Here is a 24885-nt window from a genome sequence, read left to right on the forward strand (position 1 = left end):
CAGATTAGTCTCTGAGCCACTGGCCCTCTATCAGGACAGAAGGGCAACAGAGATGGGACTCGGGAAAACCAGAGAGATGCAACTGTGCCAAGGTGTCAGGGCCCAGATCTTAGTGTTGTCAGGGGGAGCATGAGGTGGGCAGAGGGATGGCTGAAAGAATTTGGTTTCCTCTCTGCTAGTGTTCCCTCAATTTTTGTCTCTCTTCGTTCTGTTGTAATTAGCATTCTAGAATGTTAAATAGCGGTGGAGGGATGTGGCATCCTTATCTGATACCTGAACTTAGGGAGAAAGCTTCTGGTGTTTCTCATTACAACATAGTACAGATCTTCTTGTTGGAGACCTGTGTTTTATCATAGTAGGAGACCTCCCTTACCTGTGTTTTAAGAGTTCTTAATATAAAGGAGCTTTGAAAAGCTTTTTCTCATTTCTCATGGTTTTTATCATATGGGTTTTATCCTTTTTGGGATTTGTGAAGTAGGTTACTTCTTAACAAACTAGATGTGTATCCTTTGTATTAAACCACCTTGACAACAATTTCAAGTAAACAACAACAACAACAAAGGGACAGCTGAGAATTCGTATATGGAAGAGACTGGGAGGCTGGAGCTGAAATAAGAAGACTTTCTGAGCCAAGTTCTGTCCTGGGGAAAGAGACAAGCTTGGACTCCCACCAAGCTTGGTTCATGGACTGTTTCTAGTTCACCGAGGGGAAGGCTGCCCACCCTGGAGCTGCCTGCCTTCCTCGGAGGGCATGATTTCCACAGAGTTGGTGCTTTCCCGGTAGCATAGATGTGGCAGACATTCCTGACCAGTTGTAGCTCTCGCCAGAAGCACGTGTCTGTGCCAGTTCTGGGCAGACCCAGTGGGCTCTGCTTCTGAATCAAACACCAACATGTGTGAAGTGCCCGTGGCCAAGCCTCTGATCCTCCCCTTGTCTGAGCACAGAATGTCCTTCTCTCCAGCCACGCCCTCCCCCTCCAGGTTCAAACCCTTCCCAGACTCCCTCTGAGCCGCCGAGGGGCACTCATCATCATGGCAGCTCTGTTGGACACTCGTACTGACAGTCTTCATCATCCCTGTCCTAAGATGCCCTGGAGTCTCGGAGCTGAAAGGGACCTCCAGCGCTGCCCCTTGAGGCCCAGGGAGGAGAAGGGACTTATCCAGGGTCACACAGTGTTTCCAGAAAGGATGCAGACATCCTCCCAATGACTCTCCATCTTGAAATAACTCAAGGCTCAGCCCAGGCCTTCCTTTCACCACCACAATAACAACCCGTTCTCTAGCACCTGCAAATTTGAAAATTACTTTTTTCCCAGAATATTTTTCCTTTTGGCAGGGAGACAGTCAAGATTAGTGGAGAGAAAGCCAGCCTTGGAGTCAGGAAGCCCTGGGTGTAAGTCTCTCCTCTGAAAGACACCAGCACTGTGACCCTGGGCAAGCACTAAACCCCTCAGTGATCTAGTCGCCTCTCTCATTGTAGAAAAGGCAGCAACCAGCACTGGCAGAGGGACTTGCCTCACCTGGGAGTTCCTTATATGGATGAAATCATAGGCCGACTCCCTACCCCTTGCCTTCTGAGGTTGGTGGTATAAGTCATTCCCATTTTGTCGAAGAGGCAGCTGAGGTTCAGAGGGCTTAATCAAGGTGTCGGTGGCCACACGGCTGGTAAGTGTCAGAGCTGAGAATACTCAGCCTAGAAGGAGAAAAATGTCGAGTCCTGGACCTCAGAGGGTGGGCATAGAGTCCACTCTTCCATCTGAACTGAACCCCGGATCCCCACTCTGGCATGCCTGGCAAGTGCTTCTCCCTCCTGAGCTCACACACCTCCCCCCACATCCCTGCCCGACCATCCCTTCCACCTGCTAGTCCTGGAGAGGCCTTCAGAGACCGGCTATAAATATCTGTTACATCACCTGGTTGTTTTTCCCTTTGGGCCTAGTACTTGAGAGTCGAGAAACAGGAAGTAATCCTATTAGGAATTAAAATCGGGGGAGAGATGTGTCTGCCACCAGGGTGTGAAGGAGCTAGCCGAAAGATGACAGAGGAGAAAACAGGCCTCAGCTCGTTCTTCTCCCCTTCCTGTCTCACTGAGTGGTGAGCAAAACTGTCAGGATGGAGCAGGCAGCGGCACGGGGATGGTCAGCGGTCCCTGAGCACAAGAGCTTGTTCTGAGATGTTTGCACTCTCTCAGAGGGGCCCGAGAATCCCCACCGGAGGCTTCTGAGCCTTTATCCATCCCTCTGCTCAGCTGAAGACAGTGTGCGAGGGGCCTGACGCCTCTCCTCCCCTGGCCCTGGAGAGGGGGCAGCTGTGTCTAGAGAGTGTCAGTTGTTTTTGTTTTTTAACCCTAAGTAACACTTACTATTCCCTTCTGTTTTCTGATCAATCCCCGACCCTCCTCAGAGAGAAGGCCCCTCATTTGTATGGTGGCCAAAGGCGTGAGGAAAGGTGGCGTGCTGGGATGTGGAGAGGCGCCACTGGCCATCAGAAGACTTGGGTTTGAGGGCTCCGTGTACCATACTAGCTGTGAGACCTTGGGCACATCAGGGACTATTTCTGGGCCAGGCCCATCTCCTGCTAGAAAATGGGATGATTTTGGAACCTTCTTAACTCACAAGGTCACCATGGTCATGGAATATAAATGTGAGCAAAAAAATACAAACCGCTCTAACAAGGCCTAGCCTAACAGAAGATCCCCTTGCAAGGGCAGCCCAGGGCAGCAAGAAATGAAGCTAAGATGCTCACAAGGATCCCACACACCATCCGGGCTTGAGCAGGATTTGAGAGGGAGGAACAGCTCAGGACACAGCAAGCTTGCATCATTCTCCTGCCCCCATGCCACAGCCCCCTGAAACCCCTCCCTGGGGCCATCTGTCTCCCAGAAGCTCTGTCCAAAGCTTGGCTTCATGGGAACTGGCTGGCCTGCCGAAGGCCACCTGTTGGCTGTTGATCCCTGGTGCTCAGATAGGTCATGAAGGAAAAGGACGGAGGTGCCGGGGAATCTCAAATGTACCTGCGGCAAAAGCCTTGCTCTGAATCGGTGGTGGATCCCACCCCCTTACGGGCTTCCACCTACAGAATGTGTGTGGAACCTTCAAAAGGTTCCAAGATGCGGCCTCAAGGTGAGTGGTGAGGGCAGGCTCTGCAGGTTTCCCAGCAGCCCCCGGCGCAGAAAAGGCTCCGTCATTTGAGAGCTGTTGGTTTCTCGTCAGGCTCAGAGCCCTCGTGAGCTGCTGAGATAGTTTCCAACCAGGGAAATGCCCATTGAAACAAATAGGCAGTGATGGCCATCTCGTACCTGCCTTCCTTCTTCCTGCCAGGCATTAGGCTAAGCACCGTAGAGGGCAAACCGTCCCTGACAGAGCAGGGCTTGGGGCACTGGCTCTACCATATGCAGACCTGGGCTTGGGCTGCAAGCTGCTCCTTGCTCGATCTGTGCCCCCAGCGGACAAGTAGCCTTCCCTGAGGCTACCTTCTCACCTGACAATTGGAGGCTGGGACCCAAATCAGAAGCTCCCTGAAGAGCTGAGATGGGGAAAATTCTGTGCATTGACAAATGCTATTCTGTGTCAGCCATCCACCAGGAGTAGATACGGAAAAGGTGGAGCCCCTGGCCCAATCTGTGGGGCCCCTCTTAGCCTCAGTGCCAGGGAGCTGACCCTCGGAACACTCTGAGTCACTGACAACACAAGACCATCCACACTTAGTGCGCCCAAGTGGGCCAGACAGTTGGTGTTCAACCTGGGTGGGGGGAGCAGAAGGTTTACCTAAGGCAAGGGGGAAAGAGAAGAATAGAGGGGGACTTTGGTGCCAAGTCCTTGACTGCTTGGCCAAGGATCCAGCAAAGATTTTTTTTAAATGTTATCAAATTTTTTTTGTTACACATGTGCAGTTATGTAAAACATGACCATATTAGTCATTTTGTACAAGAAAACTTGAATAAAAGAAAAAAAATGAAAGTGAAAAATAGCCTGCTTGAGTCTGTGTTCAATCAGTATCAGTTCTCTCTTTGGAGGTGGATAATATGCTTCATCATTAGTCCTTTGGAATTGTCTTGGATCATTGTATTGCGGTGAATAGTTAAGTCATTCACAAACAACATTGCTGTCTCTGTGCACAATGTTCTCTCGGTTCTGCTCACTTCACCATACATCAGTTCATACAAGTCTTTCCAGGCCTTTCTGAGATCATCCTGCTTGTCATTTCTTAGGGCACAATATTCCATCACCATCACATACTTCATCCGTTCAACCATTCCTCAGTTGATGGGCATCCCCTCAATTTCCAATTCTTTTCCCCCACAAAGAGGGGTGTTATAAATGTTTTGGTACAAATGGGTCTTTTTCTCTTTTGGGGGTGTCTTTGGGATACAAACCTAGCAGTGGGATTGCTGGATCACAGGGTATGCACAGTTCTGCTCCCCCCACCCAGGTTTAGTTCCAAATTGCTCCCCAGAATAGTTGGATCTTTTCACAACTCCACCAACAGTGCATTAGCATTTCAGCAGCAAAAAATTTTTAATGAGAGAATGCTACATGTGTCCATACAGAGAACCTCTCTGTAAAGGCCTCATGCCTCTACCTACATAAGCTCAGTATAGGTGAATGGACAGACCTTTCCACCCTTCAGAACTTGGTAGAATTGGGATTTTTGGTTTGTGATTTTATCAGTGTAAAAAACTCCCTCTATCCTTGTACTTGACCCCTTAGAGTCTTTGTGCCTGTGACATGGGCACTGAGGGCATCCAGCTCTGAGACCAGCAGTTAAGGCGGTGTCCTGGGCCACTGCTTTCTGTGACATCCCATGATGCTTTTGGCCCTGGGAAGGAGCCTTCGGGATCCACATTTGAGACTCCTGAGGGCCAGAGAAGGGAGGAATCACCCAGAAACGCAATGTACGACCCGGTCTCTCCCTTCCTTCTGTGACGTCCACCCTTCTCACTCCCCTTCCTGCAGAGCCTGTGCAAGCAGTGAGACGGAGAGTGAGGCCGGGGACATCATGGACCAGCAGTTTGAGGAGATGAACAGCAAGTTTGCCTCCGTCTCGGACCCCACCGGCTTCCTGAGGATGGTCAGCCGGAATCACCTCTTTAATCGGTGAGTCATGCTGGGCTGGGGTTGGGGGTGAGGATTTAGCAGCATCATCACACCCTCCCTGAATATGGCCTTCAAAGGCATTTCCTAAACCAGAATGGGAAGCAGAGACAGGCAGACCTGATGATCCTCCTTCTTTGGCTTAGAGGGGAGGCCCAGGGCAGCAGCCCCAGTCTCACAGAAATGGAGGCAGGTGCCTTGACACACCCATTGACTGAGTTCTGTGGCCGACCCCTCGGCCGGGCTTCAGCCCCGACCCCTTGCCAGGAATGAGGGGAGGTGAGCATTGTGTCAGGTAAAGTGAGAGACAGATGGCCGGGAGGGGCTCCTGCACCAGTGCTCATCCTTCTTTCTGGAGTCTGGGGGGAGCCCAGGCTGCGCCCGTTGCCCCTCTTAAAGCCTTCCTGCTCTGAGTGCAGGTAGGTTAGGACTCACTCACACAGAGGATCTGTGTAAAACCCCCAGCCTCCATCACTGGGAGACAACATGCAAGCAGGACGCCGGGGAGGCAGCTGCCGCCCGGTGCTCTGGTTGCCTAGCAACCAGCTGGCACCCGCATCTTGACAGCCCCTTGGAGAAAGGCTGGGCCCCTGCTGCAAATGAAGGGGCTTCAGTTTGGACCAGGCGTGAAGGAGGGGCACTGCCCTGGTAGAGGCGGGAACAGGAATAGAGACACAGGGCAGCCGTGAGGCTAAGGGGGCAGCTTCTCCCCTCTGCGGGTCCTCCTTCCCTTTCATTGGCTAGCATGTGTCTCCTCCCCCATACACTGGATGGGTTGGAAGGAGCCAAGGTCCCAGTGGTCCCAACTGAACCTTGAGCTCACTGCATTGGATGTGAGAAGCGTCCCCAGGGCTCTGGCTCCTGGGGCTTCCATTCCCACTCCTGCTTAGGCCAATGCTCCAGTCTAGTTCAGTGCAGCGAGTGTCCATTGAGTGCCTACTCTGTGCCAACCCTACTATGCTAGGCACTAGGAATGCAGACACAAAGAATGAAGCAGTCCTGTCCTCCAGAAGCAGGTGTTCTGTTGGTCAGAGGCATATGCACAAATAAGGAGAGTCAAGATAACTTGAGCTGGGGAGAGACAGAGGGAGAGAATGAGGAGACAACTGAGGGGATCCAAAAAGGTTGCCCCAGGGGAGCCCTGAAGGAAGCTGGGGGTTCTATCTATACTCAGGACTCTGGATGCTGTCTCTCTGAGTGGCCCCAGCCTTTGTGAAGCAGGGGGGTAGGCGGGGATTCTTCAGTCAAAACAGTTAGTTCTGCTGTAAGACTTGTTTTGAAAACAAGAATGTTTCAAAATGATTTATCAGGGAACAATTTGAGTGTTGTGCAAATTTCACATTTGCTTATGCACAGATTCATCCCAGAGAAACAGTGAGAATGCAGAAAACGGCACCACTTCCCACTAACTTAGATGCTGTGACCTTTGTGACACCCACCTCCTCAAGCAAATGTTGGGTCTTTTTCAAGGGAAAGGGCCATATTTCCTGTGTATCTTCCAGAGCAGGAGGAGCTGTGGGCAGAGAGGCTGAGGAGGACTGGTCTGCCCCATGGACTCCAGCCCCATGGCCTCCCCACCTCCCCCCATTCCACCCTCTTGCCATGGCCAGGTGGTGCTGCCACTAATTAGTGGAGCATTTCTGTATTTCTTAACCACTTCCTTGACACACATAAAATGGTGCTACCATTTTATTAGGTTCTCATCTTTTATGAATGTCTTTGATGGAGAGTTTGGTTCAACCGTTCTCCCTGGAAAAACAAAATGAATGAAGGATGTCTGTCACTCAGATGTGTGTTTGTGTGAATGTGGATGCACTCATGCAAGGGTCCTAGCCCATCACCACATCTGGTGCACTTCCTACTGGGCTACACTGCCAAGACGCTCACTTTTGTGTGACCAACTGTAAGAGGAAGGCAGGCCCCCTGCTAGCCCTGATCCTTAGGGAACATCATTTGACCCATGGTGGGACTGGATCAAGTTCAAGCTTGATGAGGAGACTTTCCTGGCAAAGGAGCCTTGCGGGGCTCTCTGGTGCCTCCTTTCCCCTCCCAACTGCTGTAAACCCTTGATTTTCAATTGACCACAGTCTCCACAGGCTGATGGACTTGGGCCATCTGTCTGTGGGTGCCATCCTGTTCCCACTGATCTGCTTGTGTTTCCTCCCAAGAAAAGTGGTTCTGAGGGCATCATCCTGGCTGGGCACACAGGCAGGTGACCTCATGAGCCCTCTGCCTTGCCAGGAGCCTAGAGGGAGCCGGTGCCCACAACGCAATGCCACCAGACTTTGAAACACAGCTTAGCTTTCAGGCCCCTCACAGGGTACCACAATCTCCTGCTAGTTTGCATAATCTCTAGTTTTCATAGTAAAGCAAAGAGCTAATTATAATGAACAGGACTGATCCACGTGCCGGCAGATAATAGCACACTGTTGAGGTGCCCATGGAGGGCACCGCTGTCACAAGACCTCTGTGTGGCGTTCAGTGCTGACTGACGCGGCAGGACACAGAAGGCATGAGACAAAGGAAAGGAGACCATGGTCCCAGACCAGCAGTGCTCCATTCTCCCCTGGGAGAGCTGGAGTGCAGCCCAGCCCGTGAAACCTGCCCTTCCCCTCCAAGGAGTCCCCAGTCACTTGGACCCACAGCCACCCTGCAATTAAGGAGCAGAGTGGGCAGGAACCAAGTACAATTTACTGGGGGGAAGTAGTTAACATGTGGCATCTGACAGCAGTATTCCCAGGGGCTCAAACCCCATGTCTGAGGTTTGGGGGGGAAGAAGATTCTTTCCTTATGCCAACAGTCCAAGAAGAACCCTTCAGCAAGGCTCCTCTGACTGGGTGAATAGAATGGATTTTGCCAATTTCTTTTCCGGTTGATGTCTTACAACCTGGTGGGAGCTGACACCTGTTTAAATCAGGAAGTCATCCAGCCCCTTGGCAGGTGCAGAATATATTTCCAAGCCACCAGGTGGCTTAGAGCCTCCCTGGCATGGGGGGGGGGTGTCCAAAGAGGAAGAGTTGTAAAAATGTGGGGGAAAGGGCAGCTAGGTGGTGCAGTGGATAAAGAACTGGCCCTGGATTCAGGAGGACCTAAGTTCAAATCCAGCCTCAGACACTCTACACTTGCTAGCTGTGTGACTCTGGGCAAGTCACTTAACCTCAATTGCCTCACCAAAAAAAAATGCGGGGGAAACCAAAGCAAGAGCCACCAAACCCCAAGACCCTCCCAGCCGGCATGAGCCAGCAGATCCCTGATCACAGGAGTACGGGGTCTGACCCTTGAGGCCATCATGCGCAGCTCCTTTGTCTTACAGAGAAGGAAGAGAGGCCTAGAGAGGGGCCGGGATGGAGCGAGGGGGCATAGCCAAGCCATGCTAGGGCCAGGATTTCATCAGGGTCTCTGACTCTGCATCATCCCTCGCTCCCCCTACTCGTGCCCAGGTGCCCAGATGGGAGGGGGCTGGCCCAGGGCCGATCGCATTATAGTCACTGGGTGGAAAATGGAGTTTGATCCTTCCTCCAATAGAGGCCACTGAGCGGTGCCTTTCTGAGTGTGCGAATGGCGTGCAGCTGTGCCAGTGATGCTCCTGTTCTGGATGGGCTGGGGTGACACAGGGGGAAGAGGAAACCTGAGGCTTGGGGCCCTCTGCTGGTCATTGCTCACTCCTGGAGAGCCATCCGGTGGCCTCCGATCCCAGCACTGTCGACGGGAAGTGACAAGGGGGCATCTGATCCAGCCCGAAACCAAGGCCCGGAACGGCAAAGGGACTTGTCTCAAGGTCTCGAAGGGGGTCAGGGGCGGAGCCACAACTCCCACCCAGCCTCTCTGGATACACCACATGCCTCTCCTTCTCTGTTCCACACAAGGCATGTCCTTGAACACCATCTAGCCAAGTCCCTTGGTTTAGAGTTGAGAAAACCGAGGCTCAGTGTATCCAAATAACAGCAAACAGGTACAAAAGCTAGGTCGTCTGTCTCCAGCCACACACCCTCCATCTGTCTGTCTGTCTGTGTCCTGGACAATCACTGCCCCTTCTGGAGAGGATGGGATGCCCAGAGTGACTGGGAAACATCTGCCTCTGTGACTGGAAGGCTCAGAGCCGACAGCGAGATTGATCCCCAGGAAAGTGAAAATGAATGATAAAGAGATCCCCAAAAGGTGAGAAAACAGGTTTCCCAGAAGGCTGAGGGAGCTGATTAGCCTGTGAAGAGGAAGAAGTGACAGACACGGGAGAAAAGCCAGTCACACCGTTAATGGCGCCGCTGCACCCCCGACTGCAGGGTTTCTCTCCTTTTTAAAGAAGTAAATAGCGATCTGGTGTCTGTCATCTCCACAGTGGGCTCCTAAGTGAGAGCACGAGTCTTCCCTTCGCATCTGTCCCCCCACACACCTGCTTTGGGGCATTCTCTCTTCCTGACTGTGCGCTCCAAGGGGGCCATGCGAATGAGGCTCACATTGGAAGCCGGCTCCTCAGGGAGATGCTGACGGTAGGACCCCAGCTACACAACCCTGTCAGACTCGCTGCTGTCATCTAAAAGAAAACCTAAGTCTGTTCCTCGTGGGCCCCCATCTTCCCGGCCGCTTCCTGTGCTGCTAGGGACAGGAGGGAGGCCCGTCTCCTGGATGCATTTTCAGATGTGCACCAGCCGATCAGCTCTCAGCAGTGACTCTTGGCTCACCCAGGACCCATCTACCAAGACCCCCCAACCCCAGGAAGGAAGGAACAGGCAGAGACCTGCCCCGCCTTCCTGAGAAGAGGAAGACAAGAGTCCGAGGCGCTGGCCTCAAGGAAGGCCCCCAGAGTCACAGCCAGCAGGATGCCCTGGTGGGATTTGGGGGTAGAAGCCACCCAGACACGACTTTCCTAGAGCTTCACCCGCTCAGAGGCAGGCCCAGCTCTACAAAATGGGGCCAGTGCCCCCGAAGGCAGCGCAGATCATCTGGTGTCTCCTTCGGATGTGCTGCCCTGGCTTCCTCTGCTGGAGCCCTTTGGGGTGGGCTGTGTCCACATCAGAAAGCTCCACAACCGGCCCCAGGCACAGGAGTCTCTGGGGCGTGGGAGCCCTCCATAGCTCTGCCGGACTCAGTATCGGGCATGAGGCAGGGCAGCTCATTAGGCAGAGCTGAGGCTTCAGAAAGGCCCCAGGAAGGGGCTGGGACGGGGTATCTGTTGGGCTCTTCTTGCATGGAGGGCTGGACACACTGACAAATAATCAGGAGGACGTGCTGGGGGGAAGGGAAAGGGAGACAGCTTGGGCTCAGCCAGTCCGACCCCTTCTCCTGCAAGGGCCAGAGAAGGGACGACGTGGGCGCGTGCCCAAGGTCACCCATCGAGCCAGTGCTCGAAGGAGGCTCATCCGATGGGCCATTCGTGGTCAGAGAGCACAGAGAAGGGCTCCAGTCCATCTGGCCGTACTGTGCCAGCCCCATGCTGGGCCGTGGCCAAAGAAGCTCATGTTCTGCATGGACAGATGTCCCAGAAATCTGGACAAAGCTTCACGGGAGCCTCGGCACCGGCCAAATCAGGCCTCACGGAGGAAGAGGCACTGGGGCTGAGCTGGGGTGCCAGGGACTCCAGGAACCAGGGGAAGGGGGGAGAGCACTCCATGAGGTGAGAGGCGAATGCCCCACACCGGGAGGAGCACAGGGGTCGTCTTGACCGGAGCCTGCAGAGTTCATGGAGGGCGGGCTGTGACCCCTAAGGATGGGCCATGGCCAGGTGGTGAAGGGCCGGGGGAGCCCATGGAGCTTATGGGCTTCTGGAGCAGGACAGGGATGGGGTCAAACCTGGAGGAGGCTGGGGAGGAGCCGCTCCCTCCCCCCCACCCAGCAGAGTGCCCATCCCAGGTCTGTGCTCAGTCCCTCCCTGAGACTTTGCATTCCTAAGCCCTGGGTAGAGCTAATTAGCCATTGGAGCTGCCTCTAGAAGTCAGTAAGTCATGGCTTCCCTGCCTCCGGTGGGGAAGGAGGGATTAAGCACCTACCATGTGCCAAGCATGTGCTTAGAGCTTTAAGTGACTTGCCCAGGGTCACCCAGCTAGGAAGTGTCTGTGGGCAGATTTGAACTCAGGTCTTCCTGAGCCCAGGCCCAGCCGCCTCACCAGGTACAGGTTGGACCTGATGCTTTCTGAGGTCTGTTACGGCTCCAGAGTTTGCGATGCTTGTGCAGCATACTCACCACCTTGAGTGAAGGAAGAAAGGAAGCTTTTATGAAGCCCTTACTGTATGCCCAGCCCTACGATGAGAGATGGGCCGCAGACAGAGAAGCCCGACAACCCCTGCCCCCATTCTGATGAGGACGATGGCACTCAGGAAGGTGTCTGCTGCCAGTCAGAGGGAAAGAAGCAGACAGTGCCACCTCTTCTGTGGCGCACAGTGCCTGGCATGTGGGAAGTGCTTAATAAATGTTTGTCCGTGAGAAATCCTGTTCCTGATGGTGATGCCTTTGAGAGGGCTGAGGATTTTCTGTCCTGGGTCTTCAGTAGGTATGGCTGCATCTCCCCAGATGACGGCCGAGGGCACCGGGGAGAAGCCTGGATCTTCCTGAGGCTCTCGGCTCACAGCTTAGGGTTGTCTCCATCAGGGTCTATGGGGAGATGGCGGTCAAGGTGTTGGGCGGGGTGCTGCCTCCTGACTCTTTGTCTAGGTTGGTGTGACTAGCTTGTGGGTGGCACTCAGTGTGTCTGGCCCCTTCTCCATGGGAGCCACTTCCCATGGCAGTGAGGACAGAGCTGGGAGGGGTCCAGGTAGCCTGGGAAATGCTGCCCCTCTCAGAGTTCTTGTGTCCATCTCCCTCTTGGGGGCCACTGGTCAACAGGTGTTGCCGGTGGTGACAAGGAAGGACCCTCTTCCACAATTAAATAATAAATAAATAATTTGTTAGCTTGAAACACGGTGACAAGAGAGCATATGCATAGGTCTGCTTGTCTTCACAAAAGCAATTTTACCAAGTGGCTAGACTCTGCACCAGCACTTGGGATAGAGATTGGGCAGCCTTGTCCCCAGCGGCCACTAACTAGTTGTGTGTGATTGGCCAAGTCACTCCCTTTAGAATGAGCAAGACTAGGAAGCAAACCGTCTCTGCTCTGCCTCTAGTGTTTACCTGACCACCCATGAGTCTCTTCATCTCCCTGAGCCTCCGTTTCCTCCCTTGTCCCCCTCTCTATTGATAATAACTTAAGGGCCCTTCCAAGGGCTGCCAGACTTGGATTTCAGGACACCTCAGTTCTCAGCTCTCTCCCCCACCACACGCACATGCACATACACACGTATGCATACACATGCACACATACTACACACATGCACACAACACACCCACATGCACACAACACACCATATACAACACATGCATATACACTGCACACACGTGCACACACACCACACATGCGCACATACCACACTGCACGCACCACACATGCACACATACCACACACATGCACACAGGCACGCACACATCACCACCACCACCACCACCACCCCCAGCGCTCCTCCATATGGCGGCTGGTTGGGATGTGGGTGTGGCACCTGTGTCCATGAACCTCTTCTGGGAGCCCCGGGAGGCCGGACTCTTCCTGTGCCACTTTGCGCCCTCCCGTCACAAAGTTGTTGACCTTCCCCAGCTTGGAGGGTTGTTCCTCCCTCCCCAGAGAAGGAGCAATCCCTGGGCTTTCTGGCCAGGCTGGCTGGGCTTTCTGGGGGGCAGAGCCCCTTCCCCTGTCTCCGCCTCTGCCTCCCATGGGGGTTCTAGGTGGGCGTGCAGGAGGAGCGCCCCGGAGCCTCCTTTTCTACTAGAAGGCTAAGGGAGAAGGCGACTTGTCCCCCTCCAGCCTTGCCCTTCATCAGGATCCCCCCCTTCTCTCCCGCCATCGGAGTCCTTTGAAAAGCAGATGAAGAGCGCCCAGGTTGTGAGAGATAAGAAAGGAGAGAAGAGGAAGCTCACTTAGTGCCCTCAAGTTCTCAGCAAGAAATTGTCGGGCTCCTGAGCAGACGCGGCTCTCTAGCGCCACCTGCTGGCCATGGGCGGGGAAGCGGGTCTGCTCCGCTGGGCCAAGCATTGGGGGAAGTTGAGAGACAGAAATGGGTCCCACGTTGGTGCTGGCAGCCACCAAAGGGAGACGGCCTTAGGCAGCTTAGCAACCGCAATAACAAAAATAATGACTAATAACAGAGCCCCACACGAGCTGATATCTGTGCGGTGCTTGAGAGTGCCTTATCTCAATTGACACAACATCGATACTGAGGTGAAGCAGTCCGCCCAGGGTCATACAGTAAGTGGGGGGCAGGCATCCAACCCAGGTCAGCTGCTCTCTGTGGTCCCATCACTCACAGCCCCAATGCCACTGAGGTGAAGGAAGGAGGAGACGCTCCAAGCCCCAGACGCCTTGTTTGTCCTGGAGCCCTGGGGCAGAGTGGGAAGCCTGAGGTGGGGCATCAGGGTTCCAGTGTGGGGGCTCTGTAGGGAGCCCTCCACGGGCCCTGTGCTCCCGTCTGTCTGAATGGCAGACAGTCCCAGAGTAGAAGCTGGGGCTGAGAACTGCAGCTTCATCGTCTCCTTTTCTTAACGTGCCTTTCACCCCAGAATGATCTGTTCCCCTTTTCTTGGCCAAGGAGCCCCAGGCATCATCTTCACGTTTCATTTTCAAACATGTCAGGATGAAGGAAGTGGAAGAGAAGGGATTGTGTTCCCATTTCACAGTCAGCAGAGCTGAGGCACAGATTACTCAACCTACAACAAAAGACACTCTTGAAATCTAAGAAATAGAACAAGGTCACCTATTTGGATTCTGTCCATCCTCCCCCTCCCCCCTGCAGCTCTCTTATTGTGGTTTGGATGGGCTCTGTGCCTCTAACAAAACTGGAAAATCAGCTGTCTGTGCCCAACAGACTACAGTAGGAAGCAAATCCGTTCTCCCAAATACTGATTCTCACCTGGCAGCTCCTGGGGCTTTTGTTGGAATGGCCCCTCCCCCATCACCATCTCCCCAGGGCTGGGAGCCCCGAGATCCAGTGCCCTAGCTCCATCATTGAAAGGAGGAGGCATTGGTCATTCCAACCATTGCACACCGATTTTAAAAGTCACAAAATATGTTCGTGCTTAAACAGATCTATTTCTTGTAGCAAAGAACACACACTTGTCTATATTCTAAATTCCATACCAACATGAGATGATTTTCTTACTTAGCATTCCATTCTTTAGAGAAGGGAGGGACTTTGGCGTCATCTAACTTAATCCTTCCCATGTCACAGATGGGAGAACTAAAGTCCAGAGATGAGGAGAGTGCCAACCTAGAGACAGTACTAGAACCCAGATCTGCAAGGCCCAGCCTGGCGATTTGTGCCCCAGAGCTGGTTCAGTAGCCCAGGACACAGGGCCCTTCCCCCACCCCCAAATGAACCACAGGTTTCCATTCGGGCTTTGATTTCTTCGTCTGCCTTACCTCTGGCTTCTTTTCCTTCTGAGCTCATGTTAAGAACTTGCCCTCCCTCCATTTACACAAGGCAAGAGGCTCTGGTCAAGACTGAGACATCAAGAGCAGAGTTTTGCTGTAACAGACACCGAAGAAATCGCAGGTTCTCTGCAAAGTAATTCATGCAAAGAGTGAAGGCTCTTAGAATGTTAGCTGACAGCTCTTGGGCCAGACAGGCACTGACCTGAGGAGGGTCTAGCTCAGCTCCCTCACTTTACAGAGGAAGAACACGCATCAAAGGGGTCTTAGAACAGAGACCGTTAGTACTAGGGAGAGCCTTAGGACAGAGAACAGCAGAGCAAGCTCAGAATACAGAATGTTAGCACTTAGAGATCTCTCAAATCCTTTTTATGTCCTGAACCCCTTTGACAATGAGTCTGGTGAGGCCTTTGGACCCTACTCATAAGGATCTTTTAAAATGTGTAAAATAAGATACAAAGAGTTACAAAGGAAACCCAACTTATTAAAGTAGAAATATCCGATGGAGTCCAGGTTAAGAACCCTTATTTAAAGCATAAAATGCCCAATGCCAGCTGGAAAACAAGTGAGGACACAGAGCACAACACTGATAACTAGGGGTTTTGTTGTTGTTGTGGGGGGTTTTTGTTTGTTTTTGTTGTTGTTGTTTTTTGTTTTTCGGAGCAGTGAGGGTTAAATGACCTGCCTAGGGTCACACAGCTAGTAAGTATCAAGTGTCTGAGGCCACATCTGAACTCAGGTCCTCCTGAATCCAGGGTGGGTGCTTTATCCACTGTGCCACCTAGCTGCCCCCTGATAACTAGTATTTAAATAGCCCTCTTCCTCCAAACACCCAGTGAGGTCAGTAGTGTGAGTGTTACTGTCTCTCTCTTATATGTGAGGAAGTAAATTCAGAAGTCAAGTGACTTGTTCCTGGTTACCCAGCTGGTCCGTGATGGAACCACACTTTCTGCTCCTGTGTCTGGACTTCTTTCCACTAGAACTACTGTTGGAACTAGAATAGACCTTAGGACTTGGCATGTCACAGCTAGAAGGGACCTTAGAATCATAGCATGTGGGGTTCCAGGTGATATAGATCACCTAGCCCAGCTCCCCATTTTGTGAAGGGAGAAACTAGGGCCTGGAGAAGGGAAGTTACAGCCACCAAGTAGATGGGAGCAAAATTCTACTTAAGCTTCATTTTGTTGTTCAGTCTTTTCAGGATCTTCATGACCCCATTTGGGGTCTTCTTGGCAGAGACGCTGGAGTGGTTTTGCCATGTCCTTCTCCAGCTCACTTTACAGATGAGAAAACTGAGGCAAACAGGGTGAAATGACTTGCCTAAGGTCACATAACTTGTAAATGTCTGAAGCTGGATTTGAACCCAGGTCTCCCTGACTCCAGGCCCAGCATTCTATCCACTGCACCATCCAGCTGCCTAAACTTCATTTAAAGACACATTTAACAAATCCTTGGTATTAAAAGTCTCTCTTGTGGTTTGGCTTTGGCCTTAACATGATGACTCCGGATTTCTTTTCTTTGAAGTGATTCCTGCAGGCCTGTGATCCTGTCCAGACTTTCAGTTTGGTGCAATCAGCAGCCCCTGAATAAAACATCAGCTTTTTTTTTTTTTTTTTTTAGTGAGGCACTTGGGGTTAAGTGGCCCAGGGTCACACAGCTAGTAAGTTGTCAAGTGTATGAAGCCGGATTTGAACTCAGGTCCTTCTGACTCCAGGGCCGGTGCTCTATCCACTGCGCCACCTAGCTGCCCTAAACATCAGCTTTTAAAGGAATAGGAGATGGCCTCACGTGCCCAGAAGTCACCATAAGGAATAGGAGATGGCCTCATGTGCCCAGAAGTCACCATAAGGAATAGGAGATGGCCTCACGTGCCCGGAAGTCACCATAAGGAATAGATGGCCTCACATGCCCAGAAGTCACCATATTGGCTTTTCAAGAAAACTACCACGATGCCTGATCACACTCCCCTGGGCCAAAGGAAAAAGAGGGACACCTTTCAGTGTCCCAAGGCTGCCTCCCATCCCTGTGCTGCCCTCCCAGGGAAGACCAGGCCTTACTTGGGACCCGCTTCCTTGGGATTTGCTTCAGAAGGCCAGGGAAGTCCCAGGAGAACTCTATCTCCCAGAACCTCTTTATGCTCCTTCCTATGCAAAACTGCCCAGAATGAGCTAGGGAAGCCAGTGTCCCCAGAAAGGCCCCTCGTCTGAAGGCCTACCGCTAAAGGGTGATGAGCTCGTTCTACCCCCAGCACTATTTATGGTCAGCTAAAGGGAACAAGCTGGAGCACAACTTCTAGGAGTCAGTCATGGAGTTAAGCCTCACTCCCCGGGAGGGTACACCCATGTTCGGTCTGGGTCTTATCACCCTGGAGGAAAGAGCAATGGTTTGTTTGCCCCCAAGTTTTGAGGCCTCATTGGGTAGTGAGTTCCCCATTACTTTGCCTATTCATAAAGGTCTTAAAGCAGAGACCACTTGTTGGAAATGTCAAGGATGGGATTCAGGACCTGGACAGGTCAGTGTCCTCACTGACTCCTGAGGACCGCTAAGTTCACAGCACGGATGTCGCAAGTTCACGAGTGTTGTCTGCACCCGCCAGCTCCATCCTGGCGATTGGGGTAGCACCCACCTCCCATATAGAGCGGTGGTCTCGGCTGAGCAGCCCCTCATTGCAGCCTTCCAACCCCAGCCACCCTTCCACTAAGCAAGGCCCCTCCCATTGGTCCCCACCCTTTGGTCTCTGTCTTTTAAGGGAACTGCCCAAGACAATGGAAGGTCTTCTCTTGGGCTTTGCTCGAGTTAATGAGGTGCATACACAGACCAGGAAGGGACCTCGGAGGTCACGTGCAAACAAGGCTCCCTGCCTCCACATCCCCATTGTTGGGCTCCTACTCTCAGAACTCACTGCTGCCTGAGGCTGGGCGAGGCTGGCTGTGTGTAGCACGCCATGATGGGGCATGGGGAGAGCAAAGGTTATGGCTGTGTTCCTCCCCTGCCCCTTAGGACTGGTCTTGAGTGTCAGGCACTTTTGTCTTTACCCTGCCTCCCTGTAGTTTCTTCCTTTTGTCCCTCCTTGTGACCACCTGGGCCAAGCAGAAAAATGTAATCGCCTTGCAGTCAACCACTGCACAAGAATTGGGGATATGAAAGTAAGACTAACAATAGGATGGACTTGCCCATCTCCCAGAAATTCCGGAAGGTCTGGGGAGAGATGCATGCAAGGGCTAGGTGGACCCCAAGCCCAGGCCTGCCCAGAACAAGTTAAAGGTTTAAGATGCGGACATCATTGGACCAGCTGCTATGGGGCACTCACGTGACTTTTAGCAGGTCAGGCTCCCTGCTATCTAAGCGTTCTCTGTGGCTGTGGGTACCAGCCACAAGGCACCAGCCCTTATAAGCTAACATGTCGGGAAAGGCATATGGGCGGTGACCTATGTCTGCATTATTGAGTGTTTCTCCAGCAGGAACTTTTTAGCACAATGAGATTAGACAGCCCCCTGGGCTCTGCTTGTAAAAAGTCCTTCACGGGGTGACCGTGCCATGCCTTGGCGAGTCCTGTCGCCTGAGGACAGTGTGCTCCTGTCCAGAAAGTCCCTTTGATTGAATGAGGTTGACTCCAATACCCTGTGAAAATGGCTTGCAGGAGGTGTTTCATTGCCCCACATTCTCCATGACATCCTTGCCTCGTGTCTGAGATGAGCGACTCATGAAGCAAGAGAACTGGGACATCTTCTCCTGCCTCCACGCATTCCCCTGGAAGGGCACCATTTACCCGTGGTTAATGCAGAGAGCCACATCTGCCAGGCACCCCAGAGGATGAGGGGGCTGTGGGACCCGCAAGCAGCGCTCGCTGCCCTTTGCCACGGACTTGGTGGAATGAGCTGACGCGCCTGTGACCATCACCGGAGGGCTGCGTCTGCCTCACTGACCCTGACGGCAGAGAAGAAATGTGACTGGGGCCTCTGATAAGGACACGTTTGCAGAGTGAATGACTCTGACTGGGTCACCATGATTTATAGTGACTGGGCCTGCAGACGCTGCCTGTTGCTGGCTCGATGTCCGGCTCTTGGGTATGAAGCCGGTCAGACATGAATACACACACACAGATGGAGAGAAACGCCCTGGAAAATACACATGCATTTGGCATGTGTGTGGTCTTTGAAGGGCCCCCCCATGTCATGAGACAGTCCCCTATCTCTCTGTCTTGGCCAACACTGAAGTGTTGAGTAGTTGGGCCGGGAGGACACGGATCCAGCTCCTCTGCCCTGCTGGAAATGCTATCGCAGGCCACCCTGAGCTTCCACGGAGCCAGGACAATTACAGGTGTACCTCATTTTGCACATCAGAGAATGGGTGGTGATGTTGGCGTGGGCATCAGTACACAATGCAGAGGGGATGGGCGGAAAGGAGAATAGGCCTGGACAGATGGGTTACTGGGCACTTGGCAGCCCCTGCTAATAATCAGTGGATGAATGAGTGGAAGAGCATCCGTGAAGCATTTCTTGTGGACCTCTGGATGTGCTGAGCCCTGAGGAGACAAACAGAAAAGGGCCCTTGGCAAGTGGGCACCAGAGCCCAAGCCTGGAGGAAGCTGAGGCTGCGCTCTCCCATCCTGCCCAGTGCCCTTTCCTGGGTCTTCACTGAGATCCTGCCCCACGTCTCCTGGCCTGGCCCTCTTCCTTTCCCCCTCTAGACGATCTCATGTTGTGATCTCATCAGCCCCAGTCACTCCGTTATTGTCTCTGCCTATGCTTCCCAGAACTCATCTCTCCCTGAGCTCCAGGCTCACCTCACTCACTGACCTCTTGGGCATCTCAAATTCAGCATGTCCAAAACAGAACTTATGATGTTTTCCCCCAAACCTGCCTCTCTCCCAAGTGTCTCTGTGACTGTCAAAGGCAACACCGGCCTCCCTATCTCCCAAGCTTAGAACAGTCATATCCCCCCTGACTCCTAGGCCTTCACCTCTCAAATACAACCCCTTCTCTCCTCTGACCCTGCCCCCACTGTGGTGCAGACCCTCGTCCCCTCAGACCTGCCTCAGGTCCCTCCCCACTCCAACCCAGCCTCCATTCAGCCACCAAAGGGATTTTCCTAACGCTGACCCCGTCACCTCCCTCTTTAACAAACTCCAGTGGCTCCCTGTGGCCTCCAAGATCAAACACAGAGCCCTCTGCTTGGCATCTAAAGCCCCTCCTGACGGGTCCCCTTCCATCTGACTCCCCAAGTCCAGCAGCAGTGACCTCCTGGCTGCTCCTGACACGCAGCCTGGCCTGTGCCTTCTCACTGATCATTGTCCCTCCGCTCACCTCTGCTCCAGCCTGCCCTGGACCCCAAAGCTGCCCCCAGATTCCGCCTCCTGGCAGCCCTCTGGTCTTCCCCCCACCCCCCGCCACCCCGTGCTGCTGCCTTTGCCCGGGGATCACCTCCCATACACTCTGTGTGTCTTGTATGTAACCAGTGATGTTCCCATTAAAATTGGGCCCTCTGGGGCTAGGACGGTGTCTTTGCCTTCATTGTACCCTAGTGCTCAGCACGATGCCTGCCCCGTTATAACCACTTAACATATAAATCCTCATTCACTGAGGAGAGGAGGAGGAAGTGCATTCCAGACACCAGTCACCACCCTTGCCAGGGCACTGGGACGGCAGGTGGCGTGCCCGCCTGGGGAGCGGGGAGGGGAGCGGAAGGAGAGGAGGGGAGCGAAGCTCTTCTGTCTCTCTGCAGCCAGCGGAAGGCCCAGGGTGAAGAGGCACCTGCGGGCGGGTGTCATCCCTTCCCCTCTTCAGGTGAGCATTCTCCCCCATCGCCACTGCCGGTTAATTGGCTTTCCTCCCAGCCCAGCACCCAGCAGGACACTGACTCTACATGGCCCTCACGTACGCCTGTGCACCATTCCGCCACACAAGGATGTAATTAAATCCTTTGAGCGGCACTTTGGGATGGTTGATTATGTAGAAGAGCTCCATAGAAACGTAAGCTGTTGTCTGAACTGGCTTAGCGGCTGCCTTTCTGACAGCGTTCACTGTACTATGAAAATGACCTTCCAGGAAAGTGGCCCCCGGCAGCCCCTGGCTCTCCCCTCTGGGGCAGGCTGGCCACCCCCTGCCTTGGCCAGGCCCCTGGACCGGCCTTGTCCCGAGGTGGGAAGGACCAGGACAGTTGTTTGCTGCTGCCCTCCTACAGCTCACATCCAGGCCCCGACTGATGCCTCACTCCTTCTCTCTGCAGGAGTTGTCACAGTGTGACCAGTTTGTTCAGTAACACCGTGTCGCCCATTAAGGATGGAACATCCTCTCTTCCCAGAAGGCCCAACTCCCTCACCAAGCCCCCGCTCCGGGCTCTATACGACCTGCTCATAGCACCTATGGAAGGGGTGAGTGGCTGCATCACTGACCGCTGAGGGAGGGAGGGAGGAAGGGAAGCACTCAGTGCAAGGACACACACTCCTTCCAGGTCATGCACACAAAAGGTATTGATCGACTCCCTGAGAAAACCAAAGATTTTTCCACAATGCAATGCTCACGCTCTCTCTCTCTCTGTCTCTCTCTGTCTCTCTGTCTCTCTCTGTCTCTCTGTCTCTCTCTGTCTCTCTCTCTGTCTCTCTCTCTCTCTGTCTCTCTGTCTCTGTCTCTGTCTCTGTCTCTCTCTCTCTCTCTCTCTCTCTCTCTCTCTGTCTCTCTCTCTCTCTCTCTCTCTGTCTGTCTCCTGCCTCTTTGTCCCTTTCCCTCCCCTCTTCCTCTCTGTCCTTTCCCATCCATCCCCTTTCCCTGTCTTGCTCCCCACCCCCATTGACCTCCCCACTAATGTCAGTGTTTAAAAGCCTAAACAGGACAGAGAAGCTGTGACCATTCAAATACTGGTTATTGAGTGATCGCTGGGAAAACTTAAAGAAAGTAAGCATAACATTTCTATAGGGCATCTTCGCAAGCCATGGGCCTCAGAAATGGTCATTTCCCCTTTTGGCCTCAGATGCAGAGCCTGCCTCTGGGTGTGTGAGAGACCCTCCAGAATCTCCCCTAAGCCCTGTCTCTTCTGCCAGGACTGGTCCTCTCCAGTGGCCATGAGTCTCAGAGGAGGACCCGTATTTTCATTCCCCTCCCTCTCTGACACTGTCTTGGAAACTCTGACTCCCACCTTTGGTGACTGTCCTCCTGGAGGGGCCTTTTCACCTGGGGTCCTCTCTAAGAGACAGAGTTCATCCTGTTAGGTTGTACTGCTTCCCCCAGCCTTGACAAATGGCTTTTCAGCACAGCCACGGCTGCCTTCCTCGGTGGGGAACACCCAAGGGCCCACAGGGCTTTGTGAATCAAGATTTTGTGACTATCAAAAGCCTGCTTCTAGTTGGGGCTCAGAAGGCAAGCTGTCGTAGCAGCAGATGAAGGCTAAGCTCTCCAGAGGATAATGGATCCCTGTCTGCCTGGATAGCGGGTGTGATGTGCTGACATCAGCAGACAGTGAGCCCGCTCCCCAGCTAAGAGTGTCACGCTGGCACATCTCAGGTTTGTCCTACAGATGTTAGGGGAGCTTCCCGGGAGGCCCCTCCTCCATTTCCCCAAGGCCTTCTGCAGGTTCCACTCAACAATTAGCTCATGGTCTCTGCTTTTTCCAAACTATAAAACACACAGGATTGGAGCTGGAGTGGCCTTTAACGATCCAGATGAGGTAGTTCGAAATAATGGATGGGCCTTGAGCCATAAAGACCTGGGTTCGAATCTCATCTCTGCTCCTTGCTACCTGTGTGCTTGCTCAAAATGAAGGGGGACGGGCCAGTGGCCTGGAAGGCTCCTTCTGGCTCTCAGGACTGTGATTCTGTGGAAATGAGGCCTAGAAAAGCCAGTGGATTTGCCCAAAGTCACACAGTGAGTTCATAGCAAAGACTAGAAGTCCAGCATCCTGAGCCCTGGGTCAGTCCCTCATTCTGTCTTCTACTCTCCGAGTCTGTCTGATTCCCAGAAATTGTTTCCCCAACTCAGCTTATCCCTTTATAGAGGACAAAGCAGATTCCTCGGTGGTCAGTAGGACTTTCTAAAGCAACTGCCTCCCCTTCTCATTGTCATTCCCTCCCGTGTCCTCCTTATACTAAGGTGACCAGGACGGCAGAAAGCACTCCGAGCAAAGGCCTCTCTGGTGCCGCCATAACTTATCCTGATTTATGTTCCAGCCACCTTGAGAGAAATAGAAATCAGAGTCATTGAGAGGCTTTCTCAAGTTTTTTTATTGCCATCACCATCAAGAAGGGGTTCAGTGAATTACTGCTCGCTCCATCCTCTCCTCCTCCTCCCCCTGAAGGACTCTGCCCCCTTGGCTTAGCGGCTCTGAGCACCCCACAGAGTGCCCAGGCCCTGGACTCCTGCCATCTACCATGGCTCCTCTGCACTGATTCCCCAAACGGCCACCCTTGTTGCTGCTAAGTGGGCAGAATGGCAGGGAGAAGCGATGCCCCTCCTCACTGGCAGCTGAGGAGGGGCCTGTGGGGTCAGTGGGGTGGTTGTTGAGCAGCAGTTCACTAGATGGAGATGGTTGCCAAGAGCTTGCACAATTGGCTAGCATGGGCTCTCTCTCTCTGGTGCCCAAGTCATGGTGCATTGAAACCTGCCAACAGGATGGGGCCGATTGGCATTAGAAATCACAGAAGTGTGCTGCTTTAAAGCCGGAAGGGACCCCTACGTACACTTTACAGATGAGAAAACTGAGGCTTGTCCTCAGTCATTCCAAAGGTCCGGCAGCTCCCACCAGGTCAGAAAGTCCTGAAAGACCCTGAGCCAAAGGCATCTGAGTGGAAACGGCGAAGCTGCCCCAACTTGGCGCTTTAGTCATAGAGCTGGGAAAGGTCTGTAATCACTGGGGCGAGTCTAGACCCAGAGAAGGCCATTCTGCCAAGGCCCAGCCTCTAGTGGGGAGCATTTCTGGCCCCCAGAGACACAGTGAGCTTCAGCTGCTATTGAAGGCCGTGGTGAGAGCCGTATGAGAGCAGCCTTGGGTGCGAGGATCCTTTCCTGCTTCTAGGCCTTCTCCTGTGACTTCAAGAAGGCCTTGAGACAGCTCCTGTCTCAAAATCCAGCCATTCCTGTAAGGGTGTTGGAAGGGGGCAGAATCATCAAACCACAGAGACTCAGCAAGTCAGAACAACGTTCGAAACAGCATCGTTTGAGCTCAGCTAATGAAAGGAGGGGACTCAGTATCTGCCTTGGTCCGATGGAGTCACTCTCAGAAGCTGCACCAGAGAGTCTGGGCTGCACTATCAGGCAGGGTGTTGCCACAGTCCTGGACATCCCCATTCACGTTTCACCTGTGCGGGCCGTGGGGCGCTGGGTGGGAGGGTGTGCTTTTAGTGCCTGTTTGGGATATTTGTGAGTCTCAGGACTTTTTAATTCAGTCATTCACCAAGCATTTCTTTCTTTTTCTTTTTTTTTTTGTGAGGCAATTGGGGTTAAGTGACTTGCCCAGGGTCACACAGCTAGTAAGTGTTAAGTGTCTGAGGCCGGATTTGAACCCAGGTCCTCCTGACTCCAGGGCTGGTGCTCTATCCACTGTGCCACCTAGCTGTCCCCACCAAGCATTTCTCAAACACCGCTCCACGTGTGCCCCTGGGGACAGGAAGGATAAAGCAGGCATGATCCCCCCGGCCTCAGAGACTTGATGGATAGTCCTGGCAAGTCCTGCTGCGGATCACGGGAGAGCTTGATTCCATCCCAGTCATTCAGACCAGGGGAGGGCCTGATTTGGCCGAGGGAATGGACCCTGGCTCATGGAAGCCCCTCTTTCTCAGCTTCCTCTCAGTTGGAATAAAAGAAGCCTCTGGTCCCATCATCTCTTGCCCTGGGATCTGTCAGGCTTAGGTGCTGCCCACCAGGAGCAAGGGGTGCTGTGAGCTGAATGGGGAGGTGGAGGAGAGCCTGGGCCAGAGCCTGAAAGCCCAGGCAGCCGCTTGTCATTTTCTCCCCATCCCACTGCCGATTGTCAGTGACCCTAAGGACGACCCTTAACCCTTTGGGACCTCCCTGCCCCACCCCCTGCCGCCTGCTGTGAACAAAGAGGACGCAGGAGGTGCTCAGTGTCTGGAGCCATCCAGGATGCGGGAGATTCCTTGAGGCAGCAGCCAGGGTACATGTGACCACCAGAGGGCAGCATGGCCCCGCCTCACAGCCACTGGCCCCTTTCTTTGGGGCTGAGAATTCCCTGCCTGGCCCATCTTGGTGGCTGAGAGAGGAACAGCACTGGGGCTCTGGCCCTGGGCACTGTTTTACCACTGACCAACCACTGCTTAGGGTCATTGGCCAGCTTGCTCCACATGCTTTATGTGCATGTGTGTATACGTATGCTTAGGGGGAGCCACTGCTGTGGCT

At 53.3% G+C, this 24885-nt stretch overlaps 1 protein-coding gene across 1 annotated transcript in view; it reads left to right on the plus strand.

Moving 5' to 3' along the window:
• The window catches only part of TTC28 (tetratricopeptide repeat domain 28), a 668012-nt gene that overhangs the window by 609249 nt on the left and 33878 nt on the right, over positions 1-24885 (plus strand). The window contains exons 13-14 of the mRNA XM_043977397.1: positions 4956-5096; positions 20768-20912. Coding sequence (XP_043833332.1) covers positions 4956-5096; positions 20768-20912 — 286 coding nt within the window. The remainder of the gene's footprint in view (positions 1-4955; positions 5097-20767; positions 20913-24885) is intronic.

Source organism: Dromiciops gliroides, chromosome 1 (genome assembly GCF_019393635.1).
Source record: "Dromiciops gliroides isolate mDroGli1 chromosome 1, mDroGli1.pri, whole genome shotgun sequence".
NCBI lineage: Eukaryota > Metazoa > Chordata > Mammalia > Microbiotheria > Microbiotheriidae > Dromiciops > Dromiciops gliroides.